At 44.9% G+C, this 12,621-nt stretch overlaps 1 protein-coding gene across 5 annotated transcripts in view; it reads left to right on the forward strand.

Annotated features, from left to right (window-relative positions):
- The window catches only part of LOC119167769 (SH3KBP1-binding protein 1), a 433,186-nt gene that overhangs the window by 68,506 nt on the left and 352,059 nt on the right, over positions 1–12,621 (forward strand). For 4 of the 5 annotated variants that reach the window (XM_075865768.1, XM_075865770.1, XM_075865764.1 and 1 more), the window contains one exon: positions 6,135–6,180. The exons of the other annotated variant lie outside the window; for it this stretch is intronic. In XM_075865768.1, the coding sequence (XP_075721883.1) occupies positions 6,136–6,180 (45 nt within the window). In that variant the 5' untranslated portion in view covers position 6,135. The remainder of the gene's footprint in view (positions 1–6,134; positions 6,181–12,621) is intronic. 5 annotated transcript variants of the gene reach the window in all.

Consider the following 12,621-nt stretch of genomic DNA (forward strand, 5'->3'; position numbering starts at 1 on the left):
CTTTTGAACTTTATGACAAGATTCGAAATGATAAGCCAAAAGGAATAAGTTGGTGAAGCGCAACTGCTGAACATTCGCTGATTTTTGTTTCGTGAGAAAACAGCTCCAAGCCACATGAACATACACGGAGCCAAAAGCAGGCCGAAGTATGAAGATTAGACAAATATGTGTACTATCCATCATTCCCATGCTTGCTGAGGTGCCGTGCGATGCAGCTACCATAGACACTAGCACCAGAATTCCCTCTAGTATAGATTAGGAAACTCTGTGGCTCTGACAGATAACATTATGGGCGGGCAAGTTCTACGATCACCATTTACCTGCATGAGCCTGTTAAAAGAAAAATAATGCTCAAGGACATACTGCTTTACTTCTTTATAAATTTTACTAATAATTTTTATACATTTTACGCCCAGCATAACAACTACAACTAGCAATCTCGTAGGATTTGTATATCAGCTTCTCATAAACTACTTCATAAGGTGCCGAAAGGTGGCAACACAGTAGTACGGTGTGCTCGGGCAGCTCTGGACATCATGGCAAAAACAGCCACATCTGGGGTGCGAGACGGCACACTGCCCCATTCTAGTAGTATACCATACTTGAGTACTCCATTGCATAATGTAAAACTCACAGCACACAGAATAATTCATAGCCAGTGAAAGTATCATGCTCTTCACTGTATGGTACTCTCACCGAAACATCAGTTTTGTCATGGCCAGTATTTAAAGTATAAAGTAGCTGAATATATTAACAGCTCAACTTAAAAGTAGTTACAATGTTACTACAGAATCAAAGAAACAAGGACAGAAAAGAGGGCTGACTTTCAACAATGATTTGATAGCGGAGTCGTGTACATATGTAGGCGGAAAAAGAAGAGAATGGGCATGCGTAGAAGGGTGCACTTTACAATCACTGCGAAACATGTCAGCAAAACTCTTGTCTCTTGTTGATTGAACAAATACTAGCTTAAAAATGATCAAGATATTCACTCTCTTTCTGGAATAGCACGAATGATGGGGAACTTAAACATGTATTGTCAAACTTGCTTATGTGATAGGCTTCAACTATTTCATGCATGGTCTGTGAGTGGTGCTTGCCTATTACCTCGCAACGCTCAAAGAGGAGCACGCAGCTGCAGTCTCAGCAGTGGATTCCGAGGTGTCCTTGGATCGCATTGTGCACATTATTATTGTGTTCTTTTAAACGGTCATTCAAGCACCTTCCGGTTTGCTTTTTGTAGATTTTATCGCAGGATGGCGGAAGGAGATACAAGACACCAATAACACAAAATACAAAGCACGTTCTGTGTTTCACAGAGCATCTTAATCTGTTTGCAGCTAGATGATTCACTAACTTACATAGCTTTGACAGCTTTTCCGGGTTGGCAAATAAAACGGTGATACGAGCTCGTTTCCCGATTTTCTTCAGCGTATGGAAAACATTGTGCAGTTAAGGTACTGCAACACAGTTCTTAAGAACTGATGCATTTTGAGGCCGAGATCGCCTTCCTTGATTTTCAATTTCCTTCAAAAGCTTTTCCGCAACAGCAGAAATCAGGGGGTTCGAGTAACCAGCGTCCAAGAGGTGCTCGACCTGTGCTTTGGCACTGCATTGCATAGAGTGCGGGCATGACCTCCTAAAAGCGTCAAAAAGGCAACCATTGATGATACCCATTTTCACCAGTTTTGAATGAGCTGAGTGAAAAGGTAAGAGGGGTTTACCGCTTGTCGGTGAGAACAGCCAGCACAAATGATTGCTCCGGAAACAGAGTGTTAGGTCCAAAAACCTGATCGAATTACCAGACGGTAGCTCATGAGTGAGTTCCAGAGGATGCAAGTGCTTTCTAAACAACCCTAGAAGACTAGGGACAACAACTTCAAAAACTGTAAAAAATCAACAAATAAAAAATAAATCATTGACAAACATTAAGACTTTCACAACAAAAGACAAGGCGAGATATTTTTCAGTGAGGCGATCCTTATGCTCGAGAAAGATGTCGCTCAAGAATGGTAACAAACAAGAACATACGCAAATGCCAACTTTCTTTAATGAAATGTTGCTTATTCCAAGATGCAATCGTTGACTTTAAAAGAAACGAAATCAAGAGCTTTGCCGACATTGTTTCGCAGTGGTTGTGAACTGCACCCTTCCACGCATGCCCATTCTCTTCTTTTTTTGGCTACATATGTACACCACTCCGCTAATAAATCATTGTTGAAAGTCGGCCCTCTTTTCTGTCCTTGTTTCTTTGCTTCTGTAGTTGCACTGTAACTACTTTTAAGTTGTGCGGTTCGTATATTCTGTTATGTCCTACCAACTTGCCCAAGTTTCCATGCTTCATAAAGTAGCGGCTCCACTATCTAGTAGAGCCGTCATAGTGTGAACTTCCAGACCTGATAAAAATTCAACGTGTACAAGGTGGAGAATATCGGACCCCCTACCTCTGTTGGCCTAGCTTCCTAGCATGGCGACCTGGTGTGGATGCTCGTATGCAGCTGTGGATTTGAAGCTTTGTGAAGGGGCATTGCTGTGGGAGTTTAGCCAGAGGCTCTGTCAAAAGTAGACACCCCATTTTGAATGAGCAGTAGAAGTTTCATAATTGATTTGGTGTAGTGCTCAAGTGGTTCGGGCAGAATCAGTCTGTGTCCACAGACATACTATGCTGGGCTAGTTGGTGCACCTGACCACGTCATTGATGTGCCCACACATACTGTAGTGGCATCCTCTTGCACACTCTTGAACACTCCGCTATGACTTGAGGGCCTATGTGCTGAGGTATACGTTGGAGAATCCCAGGCGGTTGAAATTTCCAGAGTGTTCCACTACGTGTCTCTCATAATTGTGTCATGAATGGACACCAACAATTATTATTACCTTTCGTTGCACTCCGATGTCCTCATGAAATTCATCCCTATATTTGATTGGTTGGAGACATTTGGCAGAACAGGGAATAGTTTCTTGCCTCCAGTGCACTTGAATCGTCCTTTCACTTGGTATTAAAGGGAGGTGCGATAATCTGTACCTTAAGGAAATACAATTTTTGCTGTATATATAGTGTTTTATGCTGATTTAATATGTGTAATTAGTTTTATAGTAAGGTGCACAATTTTCAGTTTTTGCCATGGCAATGTGCAAAGTATAGTTAGTTTTGGGCAAACTTTTTACGCCACAAAACTTTAATGGTGCTGACCCATTAATGGCTCATATTGCTCCAAAATAATCGTAGAATGCAAATAACTATCCCAAAAAGGCATGCAAAACTTTTTGATAGTCAAGAGAAATTGTAATGCGAGAATTCTTACAATCCTCAGCCAATACTAATTGTTTACCTTAGATTCATAGTATTTGTACTTAACTGATACGATCAGTTACCTCCTGTACTTCAATCAATCCAAAGTCTCACCAGAATGATGGATTATTTACATTCACACATACCGCATGACATCTTTGGAACAAACTACCATTGGATCTAACAAACGCGAGTTGTTTACTTGTAAAAAAATTAACCTACATTGGTTCATGCTCCCTTCACATTGAATTCTACCCCCTTTCTATCCCCGCTGTATAATTTCGTGTGTGCTCTAGTGTTTGTATAAGTGGACACGACATGAGGGCCCCCTTCATAACTCCTTTGTGAGTTATGGGGCCCTGCTTTTATAACAAAAGTGATGCATATATTCTCTTGCGAATAAGAAATGAACTGAAATTGAATTGAATTGATTATACAGGTGATATCAAGTTTCAGAGTAGATACTTGCACTTTTGACATGCTAAGGAAGATGTGGGCAAAATTTCATCCCAATCAAGCTATTAGAAGTACCAAAAGCATGATGTCCAAACTCTAGAAGTTGCCCGAAAATGGACCTTGAGAAAAAGTATTTTAAAGGTATAAGTTGAAGCTCATCTCATCTCATCGGAAAAGATATCTTTTTTTTTAGGTGATTTTTTTCATGATAACAGCTTGGCAATCATGGTTATTTTGAGCGTGTGACTTTAGTGAACCCATCATGCGAAATGCAATGGCAAGCAGCGCGGTGACAATTTATAGGGGATTCTCGACTGCGAGCTTTATTTACTTTTTAATTTCCGATGGAGGCCAAAACGATGTAGGCCCGTGTGCTCAGATTTGCGTGCACATTTAAGAACCCCAGGTGTTCGAAACTTCTGGAGCCCATTTTTGGGACATCAAACCCCACATATCAATCAATTTTTGCTTTTTAGTAGCCACTTTGTGCTCTCGAAAAGCAATTTTAACCTGCTTCGAGTTTAATCGCAATCTTCAGTTTTGTGTGGTGAAAGTAGAGACAGTAAACTTTTGAAAGCAAATAAAAAGCAAAAAATATGTAATGTGAAAAGCAGTTTTTTCGTTTTTGGACTCGCATCTCCCCTTAAAACGTGCTGCATCCTACTGCGTGCCAGCATGTGCCCTTTGGCACAAGAATAGCTTTATGTCGACCAAGTTCTTCACATATGTCATGCATGCAATGTTTGTGACGGCGATAATATTGGCGAGTCTGTATCAAACACGAGACAGTTATCACATGATGAGCCTGAGATGCAATGGGCCTAGCTATGAGAGGTATGAAGATGACAGTTTCTAAACACTTTTGCTTTAAGGTATCTCTGGTTATGAAGGGCCACTTTGTTCTCAGAAATGCCTTCACCTTAGCTTGTCTCCTTCTCAGTGTGATGGTATAGAGATGTGCGAAACTTCAAGATCCCGTTATTGTCTTTCGCAAAATTGTTACTTGGTGTTTCGGAACACTGCATAAAATAGTCAACTTGGTGTGCTTCCCTTTCACATATGGATCTACAAGACACTTGTAAATTTGATTTTTTTAAAAAGCCTTTGAGAAATGATGGTCAGCCCCCACGTGTAAGAGTGCCAAGGGTTGCAGCAGTCCACAAGCTTCTTACACTTTTCTAGAGAAGCTCTGTGGAAGTTTTTATTGTTGCTCGGTGGCACCAGATGAGAGCTACATGCAGTCGGAATTCATTGAAAGGGATGTATATTCAGTTTGTATAGATGGGGTGTGATATCCTTAATTTTATTGTGCTACTTCCACTGGTATTTTATTTATTTGTTTTATTTATACTTATACCTACAGTGCCCTCTGGAGGCATTGTTGTAGGGGGTTTACAAAGTCAAAGTACATTTAAATCAGTGGGGACAAGTTGAATTAAACGGCACTCAAAAATACCTAAATCAAAGCATACAATATCATTGTGGGACCACATACTCCTTTAAAAGGGAAGGAAGTGCTGTGGAAGGGGCAGTCACAATGTTTTTTGGAAGACTGTTCCATTCGTGAATAGTTTTAGGAAAAAAAGTATTTGCATACGTTTATGTTCGCACATATATTCACACACTTTCAAAGGATGGTCCCGTCATGATGAGATGTATGTTGGTGGTCTGATGTATTTGTTTTTATCGATCCCAGTTTTGTCGTTTATTAGGTTGTACAAAAGACATAGCCTGATATATTTACGCCTTGAGGAGAGTAACGGCCAACCAAGTGAACTAACAATTTCGCTAGACCTTTTGGTGAAGTCGTAATCACCCGTCACAAACCGGGCGGCACGTTTCTTAATGCGCTCCAATGCATCAGTATTTAACTTTGTGGCCGGGTCCCAGGCAGTGCAAGCATATTCTAAAATCAGGCGTACATTTGACACGTAAAAAACTTGTTTAAGAACAGGGGGCAGTTCTGAAATTGCGGTGTAGGAGGTTCAGCACGCGACTGGCTTTAATTGATTAATCCAGCAGAAAGGCAAAAGGGGGAAGATGGAAGCGTGCAATGAGAAATTTGTACAACAAGGGGTGGGTGCAGGAACAGACGTTTCGAGAATTATCTTTGTCAAGGTTCTCAAAATGTCATCTCCTGCACCCATCCCTCTGTTTTACGAATTTCTTATCAGATGTCTACGTTTCTAGAAGATCATAAACTGGCAATATGATGCAATTATGTTAGTTTTTTATGGCTTGGTATATTGTTTCGGAATGATGCTCAGGTAACAGCTTCCTTTTTTATAATTTGTCTAAAAAGTGAGCAGCTTGACAGGTGCTAGCTGCTCATGACATGCAGCTCTTATCTAGGAATGCCGTCCCTTTTGTTCTGCTTTCTTTTCAGTATGCTGAGTGGACGCATATCAAGCCACCGTGATGAAACAGGAGCTGTGAGTAACTGTATTCATCATAATTAACAAATGTGATGCAGCTTGTCTAATACCAGTGTCACATGGGCACTTTTAATCGTGATCAGTGTCCATTCGAATTAACCACGATTTGAATTAGGTGCTGCTATACAGTCACTTTTAATCACAATCAGGCGTGATCAAGATCCCAACTATTGCGATCCGCGTATGGCGATCTGTCTGAAAGATTGCGCTTTCGCGGTCGTCTGCATCCCCTGGCCAAGCTTGTTGAAAGCACAATAAACAAGAAAATTCAGCATAATTTTATAGAAACACTTTAAACAGCTAGATGTTTATAAAAAAGAGAATATGAACTGTTCAAATTGGAAGAATATCTCAAATATTGCATATGTTCAGATTTCTATCGACTGTCATGTAGTTTATGGGAGAAGCAGACGACAAGCAGCGGACCGTTGCCTTTCGGGCTTAGTTCAACTCTCGCGCCGTCGGAGCTGTTGGAGAACCTAAAGCAAACCGATTACGAGTGTTGCGAAACTTGACTATGCCACAACATATACGTGCTACGTGGTCAAACAAAGAGACCTTTACAGTAATTGACCGTTGGCAGGAGTGACTAGAAGACTTGAGGCGCCACATGTGAAACTCTGGCGCGTACAACGAGATTGACGCTTTGCTGCGACTGGATGGCTACGAGCCATGAAAAATGAAAGTGCAAACATTAAGAATGTCTCGCAGCAATATAGGTAAGTGCATGCAAGGAAAACTCTATCGAATGATGGGATTTATGATGATGATCAAATAAACATTTATTTTTCGAAACAGTGTTTCCGAGTTTGTGAGCTCAGGGTCATCCTAGGTGGGAGGGTTTCTTATTCCAAGAATCCTCTGGCCACAATCGCCTCTTGGGCCCTGGCGACAAGTCCTCGTTGGTCGTCTAAGTTGCGTGCGGCAATCTTGGCCTCCCACGTCTCGGCTAGGGGGTCGATACCTGCAGTTGCGGGCTTGGTGTTGGCATCTTCGTGGCGCCACAGGCACTCGAGTAGTAGGCGGGCCAGTGTGTCTGGCACATCGCATATCAAACAGTTGTAAGGGTATAGCGTTGGGTAGACTCTATGCAGTAGGGTGCCGTGTGTGTAGGTGTTAGCTTGAAGTCTCCGAAATTCTGTGGCTTCTTCTTCAGTCAGCTTGGGGTGAGGTGGTGGGTACATACTGTGAGCTAAACGATAGTGTTGTGGGATGGCCTGCACAACTCTCAGAGTATCATTTTCATTCAGGCCACTGCATCGGTTTGCGACTCTCCTTATGAGGTGCGTGAGCTGGTAGACTGTGCGTTGATGTCTAGGAAGTGCGGCAGCCCATGATTCGTCGCTGTACAGGTGCAAGCCGACCACGCGAAGCGAAGTGACCTTCGGTATTTGGACCCCGTGAAGGATTATGCATGGGGCTGGTGCTTCTCAGGTTAGAGGTCTTCCTCGCGTGCGGGCCTTGAGTACCAGTAATTACGATTTTTCAGGTGCACAATGGAGGCCTCAGCTCTCGGGGTAGTTCTCTATGACATTGACCGCCTCCTGAAGGCAGCTTTCTTGCTCTCCAGTGCTCTTGCCTCGCGTCCAAAGCGTAGTATCGTCCACGTAGATGGCGTGACGTAGGCACTGTATTGTTTCGAGAAGCCGGGGAAGCTTAAGGAGTGCCACGTTGAAAAGGACAGGTGACACAACAGAGCCTTGAGGTGTACCCCTGTTCGGCAGCTCAAAATTTTCGCTCCGTATGTTGAACGGCCAGTGAGGAAGCTTCGAACATAGCCATAAATCTTGGAACCGCAGCCAGTATCTTCGAGATTTCGTAGTATTGCTTTATTGTCGAAGGCGCTTTTGACATCAATGACAAGAAGGGACGACTTGCTATTCTTGCTCAAGTGATCAACTAGATCTTCCTTGCGGAGTAAGAAGATGTCCTGCGTAGAAAGCAGCCGGCGGAAGCCGAACATGGTGGCTGGGAAGTATCTGTTGTCTTCAAGGTGCAACGTGAGCCGGTCATGGATCGTATGCTCAAACAGCTTGCCAACACACGAAGTCAGAGAAATGGGTCTGAGGTTGTCAACAGCTATGGACTTGTTGGGCTTGTGTATCATGATAACCTCCGAATCCTTCCTTGCGGCTAGAAGCTCTCCTTTGTCCCAGCAGACATTGTAGCTCTCCAGGAGAGCAGTTATAGCCTGATTGGGTAGCTGTCGGAGGTGCTTGTTGACTAACCTGTCTTTGCCTGGACTCGTGTTTCTTGTAAGCTTGAAAAGAGCTGCTTAAAGCTCTGCTGGTGTGAAGAGCCTGTCAAGGTCGGCGTTGGGCATGCCTTCGTATTCTTTGTGTGGTGGTGACATTGCCGCGGATTGGACAGGACCATGCAGCTTATTGCATAGTTCGTGGAGTAAGTCTTTCTCTGAGCCATTGTAATTGTGTGTTAGCTGACGTACTCGTTCCCGCTGCTGCGTCTTGGTGAGGCGGTCACCGAGGAGAGTCCGCAGCAGGCGCCACGTCCTCTTGGTGCTGAGCGTACCGTGCAGCTTATCGTAGAAGTCGCGCCAGTTGTGTCTTGCTAGGTGTTCGGCACACTGTTGCGCCTCTTATGTCAATAAGGAAATTCTTTTACCGAGTATCTTGTTCAATTTTTGCCTCTTCCATCTCTTCAGTAAGGCTCGTCTGGCCTCCCAGAGGAGGAGTAAGTGTAAATCTACTGCCGCATTGCCTTGGTTAAGCTGCATTACTTTGGTGCACAGTTTGGCAGTATCCAGAATCTTGGTGAGCCGGGCATCTATGTCCGCTATTGCGTTGTCATTATCGAGCTCGTTTCTGAAGGCGTTCCAATCAGTCAGTCTTGCTGTGCCTGTTTTTGTAGGTCGTTGGTCATATTCGATTTTGAGTTCATTTTTGTGGTGATCACTACCAGGTGTCTCGGGGAGACAGGCCCATCCCACCTTCTTGACGTCTCGTGTAAAGGTGAGGTCAGGGGTGGTATCTCTCGAGATGCTGTTTCCCACTCTCGTGGGCTGGAGCGGATCATTCAACAATGTGAGGCCGTGCTACTGAGTGGAGTCGTGGACTCTCGCGCCTTTCTTGGTGGTGATGGCACAACGCCAAGCTGTGTGGGGCGCATTGAAGTCCCCTACGACCACTAACCGGTGACCTTTTGTGCGTTTTTTGATTTCGCAGATGAAGTAATCGTAGTCCCTGAGCTGATCTCGAGGTGGGCTGTATGGGTTAGTGACGTAGAGGCTTTGTTGCGATTTTCGTTCCGGTATGACTTCCACTAGAGTGTTCAACTGTAGTGTCTTCTATCTTGTGTAGTTGGGCCCCAACAGTTTTCTTGAGTAAAATGGCGGTTATTGGGGTCAGAGCCACTGTGTTGTACCCTGCGAGCCGCACTTTTTCAGTATTGTTCTCTTGTAGAGTGATGAGGTCGGGTTGATTTACTTTTATAAATTCTTGTAGACTCGCCAGCCAGGGTCTGTAGGATCGACAGTTCCACTGCCAAATGCGAAAAGTTGGTTGTGGAGTAGAAATCCTATTCTTAGAGCCTGCCATCTTCATGAATATCTTGTACGTTTACCTGCTCGTCTTCTGGAGAGAAGGAGTGAGAAACTTTTCTCTCTTTGGGCGTGGTTTTTTCTGCCTTGGCAGTCTTCAAGTTCCGCATGGCTAATGCAGTTGTTCTTGACATGAGCCACTAAGTTGGTTAGCTGCGACTTGAGATCGTTGATTTGGGCTGTATGAGTGTCCATCCTATGGCTGAGCATTGTGAACGTGTCACTGATTTGGCTGGAGATGGGCTCCAACTTCGCCATGACGAATGCTTCGAGCATCGATTCGACTGTTGCTGTGCGATTTATGAAATTACTCTTGTAGTGGCGCGCGCATTTTTTCACTTTCGAGCGGTTATTGCATGAATAGCACTGTTAATAAAGGGCTTCATAGAAAGCTCATAGGCCGAGTTTAGTCAGTGACATGTTTTACGGCACGCAAGTGCCACCTAGTGCATTTCATCTAACCCAAGCTTGAATGGGTTAGCTTGGGCCGTGTAGCAGCAGTCATAAAGTTGATCGCAATCAAGAAAACAGGAGAACCTGACGTCAACTAAAAGTGCCCGTGTGGCACCGGTGTAACTGCGGCTCAAACCGTCATGAATAAAAATAGGCACTTTTGAGTTTTATAAATAGACTGTAGTGAAGAAGAGGGGCCTCAGCGGCATTTCTCGGCGCCTCAGGGGCATCGCCATCAGCATAAGCTCATGCTTGCTGTGCTTGGCCGGACGCTGCTGACTGCTTCGCCTTCTGCGTTCTGCTCTGCAAATAAACCCTGTTACAAGTGGTGGAGCTGCTGGGTTTCGATCACACTGGAGCTTCGAAATCTCATTTTACCATCCATTATGCCTACCGACGCAAGTGCTGCTCCAACTCCTCCACAGGCACCGCCTACTGTTCTCTGCGCCGGTTCTCTGCGTCTGCGAGATCCCCCTGTTTTCTCAGGCACAGAAGACAAGGACGTTGACGACTGGATTTCATTGTACGAACGAGTGAGTACTCACAACAAATGGGATAACACTGCCAAGTTGGCCTACGTGTCCTTCTACCTGTCGGACGTGGCCAAGTTGTGGTTTATAAACCACGAAGCGGAACTCCCTACATGGTCAGTCTTCAAAACGAGCCTCACACTAGTTTTCGGACGGCCAGAGGTATGCAAACGCCGTGCCGAACAACGCTTGCATACTTGGTCCCAGCAGCTTGGTGAGAATTTCACGAGCTATATTGAGGACGTTCTGGACCTTTGCAAGCAAGTCAACGAGTCGATGTCCGAAGAGCTTAAGATCAAGCACATCATGAAGGGCATTGAGGACGACGCTTTCCAAAAGTTGCTTTCTAAGAGTCCTCGTACTGTCCTAGAACTGACCGAGTTATGCCAGAGTTTTGACGAGTTACGCAGGCAACGTCTTTCCACCCGACGTCCCTCGGCGCTCGACGACTCTTTGTCCAGCCTGTCCACCCTTGGCATAGGAGAAGACCACGCCCCTCTTCTCTCCAAGATCCAAGAGTTCATCCGCGCTGAGGTCGCTCGACAGCTCTCTTTGATGTCCTGCGTACCCGATCAACCACGCAGATTGCCGTCTACACTCCGCGACTTCATTCAAAACCAGGTCGCACAAGTTCTTCCTTCCGCCCGTGAGCTGCCGCCGGTCGCTGCACCTCTCGTGTACGCCGAGGCCGTTAACTAAGATCGTGTTCAGGCTGATGTTTAACCTTGTAATGTCCAGGAGCAGTTATGCCTTCAGGAAAATTGTGAGAAAACGCTGACTGTTTTTACTCAGCTAATTTTATGAAAAGTATGAATCACACTTTTTTGAGGCATAACCAAAATAGTACTAATTGAAATTATTTAATTACTATTGCATGATATTGTGACAGGGTCGTGACGTAGTCGAAGGCAGGAGTCTTTATGTTGGGATATAACTGTTTATTTGGGCGAACCTGTGCCCGGTAAGTGGAAAGTTCGATTACAGTAGCAGTCTTGCGCAGATAGCAGTGAACGGAGCGTCGGCCGTCGATCAACTACTGACAAGCGGCGAAGCGCGTTGGCATTTATACTCTCGCTGTCGAATGTTCTAGCGTTATCGCTGGCGGTGGCGTAGGTTCCAGAATAGTCTGTACAGTTCGCAGAGTAGGCTTGATCTTATCGAAATAATCTACTACAGTCCGGAAGCTTCTCGAAAAATGCAGGCGCGGTTTGCGCTGAGAATTGCGTAGTGTTTTCGGACGATAACAAAACTTGGGAAATGGAACGTGGCATTGCCCCCCTTTGAAAAAGGCATCGTCCCGATGCTTTAACTAAAGATGAAGGTACAACAATAATGCAAGAAAGTATAATGAATAAATTACGATACAATAATAATACAAAAAAAAACTGTTCCAGTTTGTTAACGTGCATGAAACGGCTTGAGGCGCGCGACATGCACGACTTCAGGTCGCGATCGGCGTCGTTGAGAGTTCGTGATGCCGTCGGGAACAACTTCTTAATCTAGTGGGCCGAGACGTCGAACCACCCTGTACGGTCCGAAGTAGCGTCGCAGAAGCTTTTCACTTAGTCCACGTCGGCGTATCGGCGTCCACACCCAAACACGTTCACCGGGCTGGTATTCCACGAAGCGTCGTCGAAGATTGTAACGGCGGCTGTCGGTCATCTGTTGATTCTTGATACGGAGACGCGCGAGTTGTTGGGCTTCTTCGGCGTGTTGAAGGTACTCACTCACATCGAGGGTTTCTTCGTCGGTGACGTTGGGTAACATGGCATCGAGCGTCGTTGCCGGGATCCTTCTGTAGACCAATTTGTATGGAGATATCTGCGTCGTCTCCTGCACCGCCGTGTTGTATGCGAAGGTCACGTTCGGAAGAATGGCGTCCCACGGCTTGTGTTCGAC

The sequence above is a fragment of the Rhipicephalus microplus genome, chromosome 6 (assembly GCF_043290135.1).
Source record: "Rhipicephalus microplus isolate Deutch F79 chromosome 6, USDA_Rmic, whole genome shotgun sequence".
In the NCBI taxonomy this organism is placed as follows: domain Eukaryota; kingdom Metazoa; phylum Arthropoda; class Arachnida; order Ixodida; family Ixodidae; genus Rhipicephalus; species Rhipicephalus microplus.